Source organism: Protopterus annectens, chromosome 1.part0 (genome assembly GCF_019279795.1).
Source record: "Protopterus annectens isolate FY-2018-M chromosome 1.part0, PAN1.0, whole genome shotgun sequence".
Lineage (NCBI taxonomy): Eukaryota > Metazoa > Chordata > Ceratodontiformes > Protopteridae > Protopterus > Protopterus annectens.
The window spans coordinates 1,709,835,817-1,709,853,750 of record NC_056725.1 but is presented as its reverse complement, the minus strand read 5'-3'; the positions used below and the strand labels follow the sequence as shown (position 1 = coordinate 1,709,853,750).

Below are 17,934 nucleotides of genomic sequence, written 5' to 3'. Positions count from 1 at the left end.
CCCCCTGCCTGCACCAAGCACTTATCTCCTGGCAGCACCCTTAGGGGGAAAATTAGCACTTTTTTCTCAAAATTGGCACATTATAACCTAGGACAAGTGGGTTCTAAATATCGTGTCACAAGGGTACAATTTCCATTTCCATACCCTGACAAAGGCAAACGGCTGGCCAGATCTGCCAAAGAATCAATGGGCAGAGGCAGAAAAACAAGTCTCATCTCTCATGGACATGGGGAGCCATTCAACAAGTACCAGAGCAAGAGCAGGGACAAGGATTTTACTCAAGACTGTTCTTAGTACCCAGAAAGGACAAGACCTGGGGACCAATACTGGACCTATCTATTCTGAACACATTCCTGGACATACCAAAATTCAAGATGATGACTTTGCAGCAGCTGCTGCCCATGCTGGGCAAGAAGGCTTGGCTGGTGACTCTAGACCTAAAAGAGGCATACCTGCATGTCCCAATCAGACAAATTTGCAGAAGATACCTCAGATTCAAGGCTGGCTCAATCCATTACCAATTCTCTGCACTGCCCTTTGGCTTATCTACTGCGCCCAGGGTCTTTACAAAGTGCCTGGCACCAGTAATTGCATTCTGCAGACAAAGAGGAATACAAATATATCCTTACTTGGACGACTGTCTAATTCAAGCAGAGAACATGGACATTCTTCTACAGCATCTGGCGTTTGTGAAAAGACTTCTAACATGCCTAGGGTACACAGTCAGTGAAAAGAATTCAAAATTAGTACCCTCTCAAGAGATGATATTCCTGGGTGCAAGCTTAAATACAACTGCCCAGATGGCTTATCTCACGCCAGACAAAGGCAACTGACTACCTATTTCAAAATGTTGGCAACAAAGGCCCAGTTATCTGCAAGCAGAATTCTGCAGGCTTTGGGCTTGATGGCATCCTGCATCCTACTAATTCCATATGCAAGACTGCATATGAGGAAATTTCAATGGTAGCTAAAAAGTGTTTGGACTCAACATTGCCACAGCCTAGAAACAATGATTACTCTTATTCCCTGCCTACAACAGGAGTTTCGATGGTGGGCAAAGGCTTGTCACCAAAACAAGGGACAGCCATTCACATTACCCCCAGCCAGGCAGACACTAACAACGAATGCATCAGATTATGCTTGAGGGGCCCACACGGCAGAAAGATGCATTCAGGGCACATGGTCCTTAACCCAAATGCATCTACATATCAATCAAAAAGAGATGCTAGCTGTTCAGAATGCCCTGACAGCCTTCAAGGACGTACTTCATCCGGGACAACTACTGATAAAGACAGACAACACCCACTGTCATGTGGTATATAAACAAGCAGGGAGGCACACATTCTTACCCCCTTTGCAGACTAGCCATGAATTTGTGGGACACAGCATTAACTTACCAAGTACATCTGCAGGCACAATTCCTGCCAGGAAGAAAAAATACTCTGGCAGACGAACTAAGCAGAAACATCATGGATCCCCACGAGTGGCAGCTGGATCCACAAGTCTTCAGCATGATAACAAGAAAATGGAAAAGCCCGGACATAGATCTATTTGCCTCCCCTCACAACTACCAGCTAAAAAGATTCTGCACAAGGACTTATCACAGACAAGCATGGAAAGTGGACGCCCTTTCTTTCAACTGGAAAAACCTATCAGTATATGCCTTTCCCCCTCTGCCTCTCCTCCCCAAGGTACTCCTAAAGGTCAGACAGGAAAAGCCAAAAATGATACTGATTGCCCCAGACTGGCCCCGCCAGTACTGGTTTCCAATCCTAAAGAACTTGTCTCAATGCCCAGCTTGGACCTTACCTCAAATACCTCATCTACTGTCCCAGCATCAGATCCTGCACAGCCAACTCATGACTTTAAACCTGGCAGCATGACGGATAATGTAGCTATACAAAACATACCTCTCAGTAAAGCTGTGATGGATGTCATTTTGGAGGCCAGAAGGCCTAGTAGTAGAAAATTTTATGCTGGAAAATGGAAGAGATTCTGTGCTTGGAACTAGGCACAAGGAACTGATACAGCTGTGCCAAATATTCCTCAGATTTTGCAATACTTAACTGAGATGCTGGAAAAAGGCCTATCTTTTTCATCTATTAAAATTCATGCCTCTGCCATTTCAGCTTATTACAATACAGAGCCACCAATCTTTTCTCATTCCTTATTAAAACAGTACCTCAGAGGAGCCAAAATTTTAAGGCCTCCAAGGAGATCACCCATGCCTGCATGGGACCTCAACTATGTCTTGGAAAAACTCACCCTGCCTCATTTTGAGCTGGCTACTACTGCTGATATAAAGTTTTTATCTTGGAAAACAGCTCTGCTCCTAGCAATAACTTCTGCAAGACGAGTTTCAGAGCTACAGGCACTCATGGCTGTGGAACCTTTCCCAACATTATGCCTAAGGTGGTGTCCAGTGTGGCTCTTAACCAAACTATTCATCTGCCAACTTTTTATCCAAATCCACAGAACAAGAAGGAGAGAATTCTGCATTCTTTGGACGTACACAGACAACTTAGATTCTACTTGGACAGAACCAAAGTTTTCAGAAAGGCAAAGCAATTACTAGTGGCATATGCCACAGGATCACAAGGAAAGGCTATCTCAAAGCAGACTGTTTCAAAGTGGATAGACCACTGCATTCGTTTCTGCTACTTACACCATGGCAAGTCAGTGCCTAAGGGCATTAGGCCACATTCAACCAGAGCTGTAGCCACTTCAGCAGCCTTTCTCAGGGGAGTACTAACCAAGGACATTTTAGAGGCTGCTACTTGGAGTTCAGTGCACACCTTTACAAAGCACTATCATCTACCACTCTACTCTAAATCCAGGGCAGGCTTTGCCACTGCAGTTCTGCAGGGCCTCATAGCCGCTCCTAATGCTGTTTAGCTCCAGCCTCCCAACAATAGCTTTGGGACTCTACCCAAATGTAATAACTGCAACAGTGAAACACGAAGAACATATTACAGTTGTGTACACTTACCATAAATGTAGATGTTCGAGTGTATTCACTGTTGCAGTCCAGGTTACCCACCCGCCATCCCCCTTTTTCTTCTGATGGAACCTATCTTTCCTTCTCTGATTTATACAACCTATGTGGTGTATTTGCTTGTAGATGAAGGTAAAGTTTATATTGGTGCATGTGTTTATATATATATATATATATATATATATATATATATATATATATATATATATATAAATTTTGGCTACCCTTTTAGGGGGCACTTGACATCTGGGGCAAGAAAAACTAAAGAAAATGGCATCAGCCGCATCTTTTATATCCTTGACAACCTGATGTCAGGGAAGGGGCGACAGCAGCCGACGCAGGACCCAAGACTTTGGAATTCAGGCCAATTGAGGGCAACCTGCCAGCATGATTACCCAAATGTAATGACTGCAACAGTGAATACACTCGAACATCTACATTTATGGTAAGTGTACACAATTGTACTTTCTCCAGTTCAATTCTCGGCTGGGGTGCCTTCTGTGTGGAGTCTGCATGTCCTCCCTGTGTTCGTGTGGGTTTTCTACGGGTGCTCCGGTTTCCTCCCACATTACAAAGACATTTGTCTCAAGCGTTTCTTCCCGGGCCTCCGCTGAAAATTGGCTATGTTCCAAGTTGGACTTTCCCAGTTAACAAATGGTGAATACACATATATTTTATATATTTATTTTTGTGTGTGTATTATTTTACTATTTTATTTCAGTCTTGTGTGTCTTTTTAATTCTTGTGGGAATTTCTGCTTGTAGCAGTGTTTATTTGACTTCTATCTTTGACAAATGCTTGTTTTTACAGTTTCTGAGGAAACTTTCAGTATCTCTCAGAAGTGTAGTGTGCATGTATGCCGTTGCAGACTAGAGGCTGTCTCGTGCAGTCAGAATCGCAAATTAATTGCTTCTGTCTTTACTGTTGTTACTATGATTTATTTATGTTTTTTTTGACAGGAAAATATTGCAGAACTTGGATTTTTTTCTCAGCATTTGTACATTATTTACTATATGCATGACTCTGTTCAGTGTGTTTTTAACACCAGATCATGATTTTACTGTTAATTAAGTTATCTGAATGTACTGTGGAGATTTTGCTCTCTCCAACAAGAAAATATAGTTTAACTTGATATTAAGTGTTATTTTATGGTAATTTAACATTAAAGCTTTCTTTGTCTATTTTCATCTTTATCAGTCTTTCCTATGCTATTACTCACTTTACTGCCACTTTATGCCCTCTACCTTCTAGTTGTACTTATTGTACTCAGGAAAGCCAGAATTTGACATCTCTCTGTCTCTTTTATGACTTTCTGCCTCCCACCCCCACCCCACTAACTCTCCAATCCTATTTTTAACTAGTCTGTTCTCATGTTACTTTCTCTTAACCTTCAGCTGGGAATCAAAAAGGGTTATCTCAACTCATGTTTGCTCTACATGTTCCTCTGTATTCCTGTATGCTAAATTGCCTTGTAATACCTATTTTTTTAATTATTTGTTTTGTCTGTCAAGCTATTTGTAACTCTAATGTTCTGTAACTGTAGTTTTAATGTTCTGTTTCTATATCTGTTTTATGTGGAGCTTTTTCTCCCCGGGCCTCTACTGAAAGTGGACATATATCCAGTTAGACTAGCCCGGTCAACAAATGTAAAATAAATAAATAAAGCGTCTGGAACTCATTTTTAACACTGGTTTTATCACATTGGTTGCTTTAGTGTTTGGACTTTGTGTGCTGGAAATTCTTTAACTTCTGCAATTTATAAAAGAATTCCGTACACATTTCAAACTGTTTTTTGTTATATTAGGACAGTTTGGAAGAACATTGTTGTTGGGGGGCATAACTTTTTACTAAACACTTAAGTGCTTATTGTGATAAGTTAGCCATAGCTGTCAATTTATCATTCTGCCTGGTGATCTCTCCCCTAAGTAGATGGATCCTAATTTTGGTACCCCCACCCCCAATAAAATATGGTTGCACCTTAAAAGAAAACACAAAAAAAAATATGCCTCAGCGTATAGTTGGACATTCTCATGGGGTCACTGCTCGGCATGCAGACTACTTACCTTTTGACCCTTCTCCCTCTAGTATAGCTTTGCTGACCACTATTGGATGTAGTTTAATCACATCCTCTGGGGCTGTTCCAGTACCTGGCACATGTATGGGAGAACCAAACCCTTTAGGTGCAGGAGTAGTCCAGGGGGTAAGAGACTCTTTGCCAGACATAATACTCTGTCCCCAGATATTTCCCTAGCAGTGAAGTTCACAAGTAAAGGAAACAGAAGCTTCATCACAAGCTGATAATCAGATTACAGCTGTTTGTAAGGCTGATGTGTTTTCCTTCACCAAGCATGTTCTGCAGACAGCTAATTTTGTTGGTTGTATTCCCATACGTGATTCTAGTGCTGGTTTGGCTAGAGACCTTTCTTTTTCAGAGAATGATAAGGACAAGGTGATTTCCTAATTGACTAAGAGTCTAGTGACTCTGATTCTTCTGAAGGTGAACTGAGTGCAAGTCCAAACAAGCATTCACTTTTCCTTGGATAATTGCTAGATTTAGTGATGTTTGTGCTCAAGAGCAATCGGGCACTACCCCAGAGCTAGGCAGCGTATATGACCTCTTAAATAGGACGTGATACCCAATTCTGTGGCTGTTTTTGTCCTTGGAAATGTTTATAAAGCTGCCTGCAGGACACCAGTATCTATTCCAGTAGTCTATAAAAAGGATCACAGAAAATATAGGGTCTCCTCAGATGTGACAGGCCTCTTTTCTGATTAGACTGCTAACCCCGCTGTGTTCTCTCCATCTGATGGTCAGATAAAATGTTTTTGGCTTCATTTAATCCAACTTCCCCTGGTAAAGAAGGAAAATGGCTAAACCTTCAGTGAAAAAGGATATCTCTTTCTAGTAATCTCACCTTTAGAATGCTAAATTATATGGGCTATATTTGGAAATGTATTGTGTAGTAGGTGTACACTTTGGATGGTTTTGTTGCATCCATAGCTGCAGAGTAAATTCTTATATAAATGGAACTGTTTTTAATTTGACACGGGTGTCAAAACATGCTCTGGGAGGTGTGCTTGAATGTGCAGATAGCCTAAAGAAATCCTGCCTCTTCTGCAATATTAAGGCTGCATGCTTGGTTACATAATCAGAACTTCTCTGATGATTTAAAAGCCAAATTTCGAATGTGCCTTTATGTTCTGAAGTGGTGTTTGCGCCCTGTGTTGTACAGGTTCTCAAATAGTGGGGTGATAAATTTTAACTAATGCATGGGGTATCTGGGATGTTTCATGTTCCTAAGTTCTTCCAAAATTAGGCATCTTCTTTCAAGAGGCAGAACAAACAAAAATCTCAGCAAAACAAAAGTCAGGAATCCAAAAGGAAATGGCAGGAAGATAATTCTTCAAAACCAAACAAAAGAGATTCCTCTCCAAAAAAGGATGATTCTCCTGCAAAGGAATGACTACGTCCAAATCACAGAGTGCCTCTAACCCCCCCCCCCTTGCCCTTCCTTCTGTTCTGCATTCCTCCAGGCTCTTTCTGAGCCCTGCAGTTTGACCACACATAGTCTCAGATAAATGGGTTCCGAGAATAATTTGAAGAGGCGTACACTTAGCATTGGATAGAAAATCTTTCCCATTTCAGAGAAATTCTCCACACCCACCAGACCAGACAGAGCTGTGTCCTCCAGTGTTCCATTTATTCCAGAATATTTTTGGTACCAAAAAGGAGTACTCCTGAAGACCTGTCCTAGATTTTTCTTTTCCAACCTTCTTTGTTAATGTTCCGAAATTCAAAATGCTCACCTTACTGTCAGTCCTAGCATTACTTCCAGACCACTGTTTCATGTTGACTCTAGATTTTAAAGATACTTATCATATTCCTAGTGCTCCCTGTTTCAGGAAATTTTTGAGATTTGCTGTGTCTGGCTTACATAATCAGTTATCTGTATTACCCTTTGGGCTACCTGCACCTTGAGTGTTTACAAAGTGTCAGGCCCCCTTTGTTGCCTTTTGCAGAACCCTAGGCATTCACATTTTCCTTATTTAAGCAACTCACTGCTTTGTGCAGGTTCTGTATCCAGGTGCTTGGATTCTTTAGACAAGGTCACATCCCTCTTTTCCCATCTGGGCTTCAAACTGAACCTTCAAAAGTCCTTCCTGACATCCTGTCAATGAGTTATTTTGCTGGGGTGTTGGATAGACATTAACAGATGGTCTTCCTGCCAGATGACAAAGTTTTGACTTATCAGGACATTTTCTTGGATTACTCTCTTTTAGATGTGGCCTCTGCAAAAGAGTTCCTCATAATTATAGGCCTTATGGCATAAGTGATCTTCCTGATACAACTAGCCAGGCTACAGTTGAGAAAATTTGAATGGACCTTGAAGAATTGTTGGACCCAGCACCTTCATCCCTTGGATTTCCAGGTGCGGGTGTTGGGATTTGCGAAGTAGGAACTTCAATGATGGAGGGATCAACTATCCGTGAATCTAGGACTCCCTTTCCCTCTTCAGTCCCCAGTCTAATTTGTCCAGATGGACTATTCAGATTTTCCGTGCAGAGCAGTGTCCACGGGAGTTCAAGTGCAAGACTTGTCAGGATCGCTGGACATGCTAAAACACATAAATGTAAAAGATAGGTTGGCAGTGATTCATGCCTTAAAAGTTATTCACCACTTATGAACTCTGGGTTCTCTTTTAGTGGCCACAGACAACCCTGCTATGATGTGTAGATCAACAAGCAAGGGAGTTCAAGTTCATACCTTTTTTTGCCAGTTGGAAGTGATGGCCTGGGAGCTAGCTCTTACAGCTTTTCCTGGCTCTTGGGGCCTCATATATTCCATTAGAGCAAAATGCAGTAGCAGGCAGACTAAGTAAATCCTGGTCAGACCCTCACAAGTGGATGCTCCATGCAGAGGTCTTCCAGGACTTGAATGAGATGTGAAGAGCGTCTTAAGTAGATCTGTTCACCTCCTTTCAAAACAGGCAAGTGAAAAAATTATGTTCAAGACATCCCTGCAGCTGTGCTTGGAAGACAGATGCTCTATCATTTCCATGATTGGGAATGTTCTTGTATGCATTTCCACCATTTCCAGTGATTCCTAAGGTACTTGTAAAGATTCAGAAAGAATTACCAGAGATCACTGTGGCAACCCCCTTTTGTCCCTGGCAAAGCTGGTTGTCCCTTTTAATGTAATTTAGCCAAGGTCAATTACCACAAGTTTCTCACAGACTGGATCTGTTCACAAAGCATCAGGAGTGAATAGTATACCCCAGCTTAGAGCAGTTAAATCTGACAGCCTGGATTATTCTATTTTGATATCTTTTAGGTGCTTGTTCCATGAGGATGTGCAGCAGGCATTTAAGGAGGCAAGAAAACCTGCAACTAGAATATCTTACATTTACAAGTGGAAGAGGTTTTCTAGGTAGTGTCTAGTCAATAACCAAGGTCTCAAAGGGGTATAGACCCCCTCTGGTTTTGAATTATTTGTGTGAGCTACTTAGAGATGGTTTGTCATATGCTTCTATCAAAGTGTATCTTGCAGCCATCTCAACTTGTCTGCCCTTAGATCCCCTTTTTCATCTCTTTTTATGGTAAAACAGTTTAGAAAAGGAGTATTGCACAGGAGAATACTGCAAGTACATATTCCTCCTCCTCCCTGGGATCTCAACTTTGTTCTTGAAAAATTGACCTTACCTCCTTCTGAGCCTGCCTCTTGGACTGATTTGTAGTTCATTACTTGGAAGACCATTTTACTCATTGCTGTGACATCTGCAAGGCTAGTTTCTGGGTTTCAAGTTCTCATGGTTGGCCAACCCTGTCTGATTTTTTCCACAAGGGCAGGGTTTTACTAATCCATCGTTCATTCCTAAAATTGTTTCTGAATTTACTTTGAATCAAGCCATCCCTCCAAAAACAGATAATAGGAAAAATCCGAAAGTCATCGTTTTAGTTGATTTTCAACTGTCTTCTTCCCTTCTTCCTTTATCTGGATGACTCTTCCATCCACTGGATGTGATGGGGTCCCTTGCATATTGTGCTATTACATATTTGTATATCCTTGTATTCTGTCTGTTCTTGTACAAGTCATGCTTCTTCAGTGGCTACAGGGATCAAGTTGAGTAGCTGGAAGGTGAGACCCACTTTCCTAACCTGGACAGTAATGTTGTGGTATTCGTAAGCATGCGATGTGTGTGCCACCAAAAGCAGAAATAAGAGTAATACAGCCCAAATGAATTTAGCAGGAAAGGAATTTCCAGCAGTTAGCCATTGTAGAAAGCCTCTACAGATCGGGTCTATATCATATGAGTGAATCTCACAAATTGCGAACGCTCATAATATCGAACGTACCGGACCTCAAAGTGCTTTTTCTGAGATCGTGGTACAGCGAAGAATGAGATATTTGCCCTTTCCTCACTGTAGTGCGATCTCAGAGTTGGAATATATATTTAGCGGGGGGCACAGCCCCCCACAATAGGAAGTTTGAGGTCCGGTGCATTCAATATTATGAGCGTTCACAATTTGTGCGATTCACTCATATGATATAGACCCCCACAGATCAGGTGATTTACCTGTTGCTCATGAAAGATGACTTAAGAATCCTTTTACTTTTGAGTTTGATTGGAACAAAATTTTCTAAATGTTTTATTTAGGAAAAAACATGTTTCTTGGTTATTTTCAATATCATAATACTGTAAAGTAATGGCAGATGTTCATCATATTGATCACTGCTTCAATAGCTTTAGCTATATATGGGTTATATATTGCCAAGGCTATAACAGCCAAAAAGCTTCAGGGCACCTTCCATGTGGTCAAACCATCAGGCAGCTTGAGTTGAGCTGCCTAAAACACAGGTTTGAGCACCAAACCCTACAGAGCTTTCCTGTCACTGAAGAGTGCTTCTGTCTCGGCTTTTGAGGACCAACTGTCTGCTTGTGCTCTGCTTTGCTGGGCAGATAAGTTCCCTTTGGAGAAAAGCCCTCCATATTGAAAAATTGTTTAGTTGTACATTCCTGTTTAGGAAATGTTATGTTTTTGTAGGAGTTTGTGTTTTAACAGACTGTCATGAGATATAACTATACTTTTAAACTGGTGCAGACATTTCCTGTCCGTTTTTGTGTTGAGAATTGTGTTTATTTTACTTTTGGGGGCTGGCAAAACTGTATTAAAGTAGTTTTTACCTTGTTTTTGTGGGGTAAAAAGTGTCCTTTAATAACTTTAAATTTTTACCGGATTAAGTTGCTTGTTTTTCCTGGAAAAGAGGCACCACTTTTGGCTTGACCATGGAACATTCTACTGGTCCCATGTTGGGTCCTCCTTCCAGCAACAAACAGAAAAAGTTCAGCCAACTGCCTTTGCCACCACAACAGGCTAGTAATTTGCCTTGGCTGCAGGTGGGTTACTCTGCTGTGGCCAAAGCTGGTTGCTCGGACCACTCTTTTTTTTCCCCAGATCCCTCTGGTGTAGCACCTGCAGCCACTTTGGACCAGTGGTTAGCCACATCCTCTGTGGCTCTTGGGCTCCCCTCAGTTGGCAAGGAAGATTCACTGTTGTTGGTCCTGGGAGAGGGAACAGGGAAAGCTTCCCTGTTTGTTCAGAATGTTGTGCCCTTCCCTGGAGAAGTGGTTGCTGACATTTTGGCCCCATTTTCCTGTCAAAAAGAAACAGAAAACAAAACATGTGGTCTGTTCCTCTTCAAATTTCATGACAGGAGTAGATTACTGGGTCTCACTCAAGGCTTATTCAAGCATTAATCAATTTTGTAAGGTGGTTTCTAGCAAAAGAAAGAGGGATGTCTGTTTTCCTGAAGATTCAAAATTCTGAATCTTGACAAGAAGATGAAGAGACAGATGCAGGGTTTTCTCCTCAGATTTCTGATTCAGAGGAGAGTGTGGATTCTGGATTCTCCCTGTGTGTTATTTTTCTTTCTCTGAGCCTATTTCCATAATGTGCCAGTGTTTTCAGTGAGAGAACAATGAGGTTTTAGTCTCTCAGAAACTACTAAGAACTGTTACAGAAGGAATTTCCAGAACCTTCACCCATTCCTCAAGTTCTGTCAGCTTTCGAGGATAAGTGAGTGTCACTGCCTGCAATTTTCTTGACAGTCAGCCAATGTATAGAATGTATAAAGTTCCATAAACTTTTTAAGTTTTTATATGTTAATCCCAAACCTGACTCTGCATCTATAGATGTCCTTCTGTTCTCATGTTGCAGTATTCCAACTGTTGGGTTTCCCTGTCTTGCTACCCGAATGTCTGGCCAGTGCACAAAAGCTTGTAGTCACTCCTAGGTACGTGGGATGTCTGACTTTGGCCTAGAGACTGGACCTTTCCCCAGAACTACTCTGCCATGGTTTTGTGGAACACAGCATTGACTTACCAAGTACACCTGCAAGCACAATTCCTGCCAGGAAAAACAAATGCTGTGGCAGACGAACTAAGCAGAAACCTCATGGATCCTTACGAGTGGAAACTAGATCCACAAATCTTCAACATGATAACAAGAAAATGGGGATGCCCAGACATAGATCTTTTTGCCTCCCCTCACAACTGCCAACTTCAGAGAATCTGCACAAGGACTTATCACAAACAAGCATGGAAAGTGGATGCTTTGTCATTCAGCTGGAACAACCTTGCAGTATATGCCTTTCCTCCACTGCCTCTCCTCCCCAAGGTACTCCTAAAGGTAAGACAAGAGAAGCCACAAATGATACCGATTGCCCCGGATTGGCCATGCCAACACTGGTAACCAATCCTAAGGAGCTTGTCTCAAGGCCCAGCCTGGACATTGCCTCAAATTCCTCATTTACTGACCCAACAAAACAATCAGATCCTGCACAGCCAACTCAGAACCCTAAATCTAGCTGCATGGTGGATAGTGTAACCATTCAGAATACACATCTCTCTAAAGCGGTTATGGATGTTATTCAGGAGGCCCAGTGCCAGAAAGTCTTATGCAGAAAAATGGAAGAGATTCTATGCTTGGAACCAGGCGCAAGGAATTGACACGCTTGCTCCAAATATTCCTCAGATTTTACAATATCTAACTGAGATGCTGGACAAAGGCCTATCCTTCTCATCAATTAAGATCCATGCCTCTGCCATTTCAGCTTATTACAATACGGACCTACCTATTTTTTCACATCCATTGCTTAGGCAGTACCTCAGGGGGGCTAAAAACATAAGACCTCCAAGGAGAGCACCAATACCTGCATGGGACCTCAATTTTGTCTTGGAAAAACTCACGCTGCCTCCTTTTGAGCCAGCCAATACAGCTGAGATAAAATTCTTATCATGGAAAACAGCTCTGCTCCTAGCAATAACTTCAGCAAGAAGAGTCTCAGAGCTACAGGCATTAATGGCTGTGGAACCTTTTATTATCTTCCATCCGGACAGGCTTTCTCTAAGAACAAACCCAACATTTTTGCCTAAGGTAGTATCCAGTGTGGCTCTTAGCCAAACCATTCATTTGTCTACTTTTTACCCAAACCCACAGAATAAAGGGGAGAGACTTCTGCATTCTTTGGACATACACAGACAGCTACGTTTCTACTTGGACAAAACTAAAGCTTTCAGAAAGACAACTTTTAGTGACATATGCTGCGGGATCACAAGGAAAGGCCATCTCAAAGCAGACTATTTCAAAATGGATAGGACACTGCATTAGTTTCTGCTATTCACAACATGGCAAATCAGTGCCTATGGGCATTAGGCCACATTCGACCAGGGCAGGAGCCACCTCAGCAGCCTTCCTCAGAGGAGTATCAACCAAGGACATTTTAGAGGCTGCAACTTGGACTTCAGTGCACACTTTTACTAAGCACTACCACTTACCTCTGTACTCTAAATCCAGAGCAGGCTTTGCCACTGCAGTTCTGCAGGGCCTTATAGCCACTCCTAATTCTATTTAGACCCAGCCACCCAACCTCAGCTTTGGGATTCAACGCAAGTGTAATGACTGCAACAGTGAAACACGATGAACATAGTACAGTTGTGTACCTACACCATAAATGTAGATGTTCAAGTGTATTCACTGTTGCAGTCTAGGTTACCCACCCACCATCCCCCTTTCTTTGCTGGGACTTATCTGTAGTTCTCTATTCTATACAACCTATGTGGTGTATTTGCTTGTAGATGAAGGTATTGTTTATTTTAGTGCATGCTTTTATAAACAATGTGTTTTAGCCTACCCTTTTGGGAGCACCTGACATCTGGGGCAAGAAAAACTGAAGAAAATGGCGTCGGCTGCATCTTTTATACCCCTGGCGCACTGACGTCAGGGAAGAGGCGACAGCATCCGACGCCGGACCAGGACTTTGGAATTCAGGCCGACTGCAGGTAGCCTGCCAGCAGGATAACCCAAGTGTAATGACTGCAACAGTGAATACACTCGAAGATGTACATTTATGGTAGGTACACAACTGTACTTTGTGTACACTTACCATAAATGTAGATGTTCGAGTGTATTCACTGTTGCAGTCCTGGTTTCCCTCCCTCCAGCCCCCTTCTCTTTCTCTCTCCTCTATGTGTATATTACTCACCCCTTGCAGGGGTATTGGTATTTACTTTTTACTGGTGGTGATTTTTCCACCATAGCTTAGCTCCCTAATTGGGGGGGGGGGGGCTCATGACATTTGGGGCAAGAAAAACTGATGTAATAGTGTCGGCTGCCTGTTTTTATTCCCCTGACAACCTGATGTCAGACCTCGAGCGACAGCAACTGACGCAGAAATACTAAGTCTCTGGTATTCGGGCCGACTGAGGGCTACCTGCAGGCAGATAACCCAAGTGTGATGACTGCAACATTGAATACACTCGAACATCTACATTTATGGTAAGTGTACACAGCTGTACTTTATACCTAAAGACGATAAAAACTCACCAGATCCAGCTTCACGTAAGCCCATTTCAATTTCCAGTATTAATTATAATGTACTTATGTCTATAATAGCTAAAAGAATAGCAAAGGTGTTTCCAAAGTTGATAGATATGGATCAGTGTTGTTTTGTGGAGGTGAGGCAAACATTTGACAACATAATAAAACAATAATGATCCAAAAGGAAGCAGAATGTAAGAAAATATTGCTGCTGTTGGTGGGTATTGATGCAGAGAAAGCATTCGACAGAGTAAACAGGTGTAATGAGTATGGCAGTGGAAGTATTTGCATTACCTGATAATAAGATTAAATAGGAGGATATGTGAGGGATCAGAGGCAGAAATTAAAGTGGGAGGTTTCCTCTCAGTTGTGTGTGAAAAGAGGCACCAGGCAGGGGTGTCCTCTCTTCTCTTCATGTTACATTTAGAGCTGTTAGTAAAGAAAATAAGTCTCTCTGAAATTTAAGGATACAATTGATATGGTAATCAAGAAAAGTTAACTTTATTTGCAGATGATATTATTCTGTATTTGATAAAACCCAAAAAGAACATCTCAGTGTTGTGTTGGAACTTTGCAAGACAGTTTCATGTCTTTTGGGGATATAAAATTAAAGAAGACAAAACAAAGGCTACAACTGTAAACTATGTACACACACATGAATTTGTTAAGCAATACCCATATTTATGAAGTATTTAAGATTATGGGTTACAAGGGATTCTGTTGTGGCACCTAAGGATATGTGGGAAGAAACTAAACAAAAGGTAATACAAAAGCTGAGAACCTGAAAGCTCTTGTTTATAGCAAGATACAACCAGTGAACATGTTTTTAGTCACGTTAGTTTTATGTACAGGCCAGACATATTTTTATCAACCAGAGGAGAAGTTGTAGACAGTAATTAAAGAACTGAAGGATTTTTATCTGGAAGTGGAAGAGGGCGAGGGTCAAGTTGGATAAGATGCAGTCATACACAGACAGCCTCACTATTGCCCTGTCCTTTTCCCTAGTGTTAGAATAATTCAATTATTTAGCATTCCCTGACCAAAAAAAAACTTTTTTCAAAAGCTTGTATTTTCTGATAGAGATTTCTCCGTAGTTTTGTTTTCTGTTGACTTCTTTTCTTTATCTTTTCACTTTTTTTCCTGGTGCCTCGTTTATTTTTTGACAGGCAGAGCATAGAACATAGTGAGGCAGCTGCAGTTGATGTTTCTGCTTGTATAACTGTGATGGTGGTGTCATTTACGTGCCTGGTCTGTTTCTTTGGATGAAAAATGTAATTGTTAAATTTTGGTCTGGAATTTGCCACTAATGACAGAAATCCAATGCCTGTTCATTTTACTTTTTATCATCTATTATTTACCGCTTATAAGACTAAAGGATAAAAACGTGGAACGTGTGCTATCCATGATCAGTGTATGTAATTAACCTTCACGATGTCATAGCAATAACAAAAATAATGGTAATAATGGTGGTCACCCCTGACACCCATTCCTTGAAAATCAGGGAATTGTGTCCAAGCTTTGTGGATTTGTCATTCTGAAGTATAACAACTGTGAGATGGATGAGTGGAATACTAGAAACATGCCTGTTTTTGGTAGTGTGACAGTATGTAGGAAGAGGAGATTTTTTTGTATTAAACAGCTTTAATAAAGTGATTGTCACAACATATTTTGGTAGAAAAAGTATAGCTTAAATAAAGTAACCAAAGCTGTGTCTTGACTAAGGGGACATAAGTGTGTGTGTGTGTGTGTGTGTGTATATATCTTCTTCTTCTTCTTCTTTCGGCTTTTTCCCGGTCAGGGGTCGCCACAGCGGATCACCTTGTCCGCACATTGAATGGCAGTGGAGTTTTACGGTGTCGAGTTGCCAGCCCGGCGCCCAACCTTCCACAGAAGGCACACTCACACGCACACCTAGGGCCAATTTAGAGTGTCCAATCCACCTGCAGCATGTCTTTGGGATGTGGGAGGAAACCGGAGTACCCGGAGGAAACCCACGTGACCACAGGGAGGACATGCAGACTCCGCACAGAAGGCACCCCAGCCGGGGATCGAACCGGAGAACCTCTTGCTGTGAGGCGGCAATGCTAACCACTGCACCACCGTGTGTGTGTATATATATATATATATATATATATATATATATATCTATGTATATATTTTTTTTTTATGTTGATTATGCTTAGATACTGATTGTTCACAGAATCTGCATCAAAATTACAATCTGTAACCCTCTGTTTAATCACATCTCTTTGTTTGCATAGGCTGAGCAACTTCAAAAGCACTACATGAGCAAATCAGATGCTGAAGTTGCAGAGGCACATCAGGCCTTGCAGCCTGTTCTGCATAGTATCAGAGAACTACACCGAAAGGCAAGTAATAATCTGAGGTACTATGTTGCATGTAATCTAAGGTATTGTAATGAGAATTTTGAGTATTTCTGTGTGAAGTTTATATTTTTAAGCATTCCTTAGAGTTATTTACCTAGTTTGAATAAATGTGGCATTTTAGCAAGGATAATCTGGACAAGGCCCATGAAAAATAGGTACAAATATGTACACTGATTAACATAATTATGTGACCTCTCCCACTCCAATGGAATTGTGGAATGCTAACTTTCAAATGCAAACTGAAGAACAGACAGCCAACATGTGGCATCAGAGTCCCCCTGCAGCCATTCCAATGTTCCATTATCTGTCTATTTCGCCCCATTTACCATAAATACTAATGTGCATATGGCTTTACTTCTACAATGATGATTTGGATTTTATTTTTACATTTTGTAGCACAATGCACAAACACTAATTGATATTTGCTAAACAAAGCATGTCTAACAATGAAAATAGCATTAAATCTTCTCTACCCTTGAAACTCGCATTCATTGAAACAGCATTGAAACCCACACCACATCCAAAGAAAATGCATCTGGCCAGTGGTGGATAAAGATTACCTTTGGGCTGTTTTCAAATCGTAGGCCCCTTGCACACAAAACAAGAAATATACATGTGTTCTTTGATACACCTTATTGACTTTATCAAATTATATTCCTTGCATAATACAGCACACTTTTTAAACTTAGAGCGCATTTTAAATTTGTTTGAACATTTTTACAGTAGGCAATAAAACAAAATGCATGAACCAATAATGACAAAACTGCCCAATTCAGAACATTTCCATCATAAAAGTCTACTTTCACACACACACACACACACACACACACACACACACACACTGTGTGTGTGTGTGTGTGTGTGTGTGTGTGTGTGTGTGTGTGTGTATATATATATATATATATATATATATATATATATATATATAAATATATATATATATATATATACACACACACATATATATATATATATATATATATATATATATATATATATATATATAAATAAAATAGAATGACAGTAGTGAAAGCCATGGGCATCTTGCACAGCTTCTCAAAACTTATTTTCAATTTCAGGTTTTTATTTGACTTACTCTGATTTGTGTTTTCAAATCAACTCACTAGCTGTAAATGCGCAACAAAATAAACTAGGTAAACTGCATGTTTTAAGACTTCCACTTTTTAGTCCATGTACTGACAAGAACCTCTCCTACATTCATCCTGAAGCATCAAAGCTATCATTGTAATCCAGGTGCTGTTAACTGGCCACTCTTGCTTCTCCACTGTCTGCAGTGGAAAATGTGTTTTATCTTGAATGCTGGAAAATGTACTGTACTTGTTTAAAATATTTTTCTTATAATGCAGCACAGAACATAATAATTCTGATTTTCTGTTCCTGAATTTGGGTTAATGTTTATTGCTCTTTCTACTGAGGCACAAATGCCCTTGTGCATGATATGTTCTCACTTCTGTTGTATCTGTAACTACACCCTTGACTTGTTACACCCACCCCCTTTAAAACTACAGCAGTGCATCTTCATACTGTGGGAGTAGAACCCACAGCCTTCATCATCAAAAGCAAGTATTTAACCTGTTATGCTATTAACAATGCAAGCAGACTCAGTATAAAGCAACACTAAACTCCTCTTCCCCTGAACCTCTCAGCTCCTTG

General features: G+C 40.9%; 1 protein-coding gene across 1 annotated transcript in view; it reads left to right on the top strand.

Annotated features, from left to right (window-relative positions):
* The window catches only part of SHPRH (SNF2 histone linker PHD RING helicase), a 1,609,144-nt gene that overhangs the window by 723,910 nt on the left and 867,300 nt on the right, over positions 1 to 17,934 (top strand). Inside the window, exon 17 of the mRNA XM_044068807.1 lies at positions 16,135 to 16,242. Coding sequence (XP_043924742.1) covers positions 16,135 to 16,242 — 108 coding nt within the window. The remainder of the gene's footprint in view (positions 1 to 16,134; positions 16,243 to 17,934) is intronic.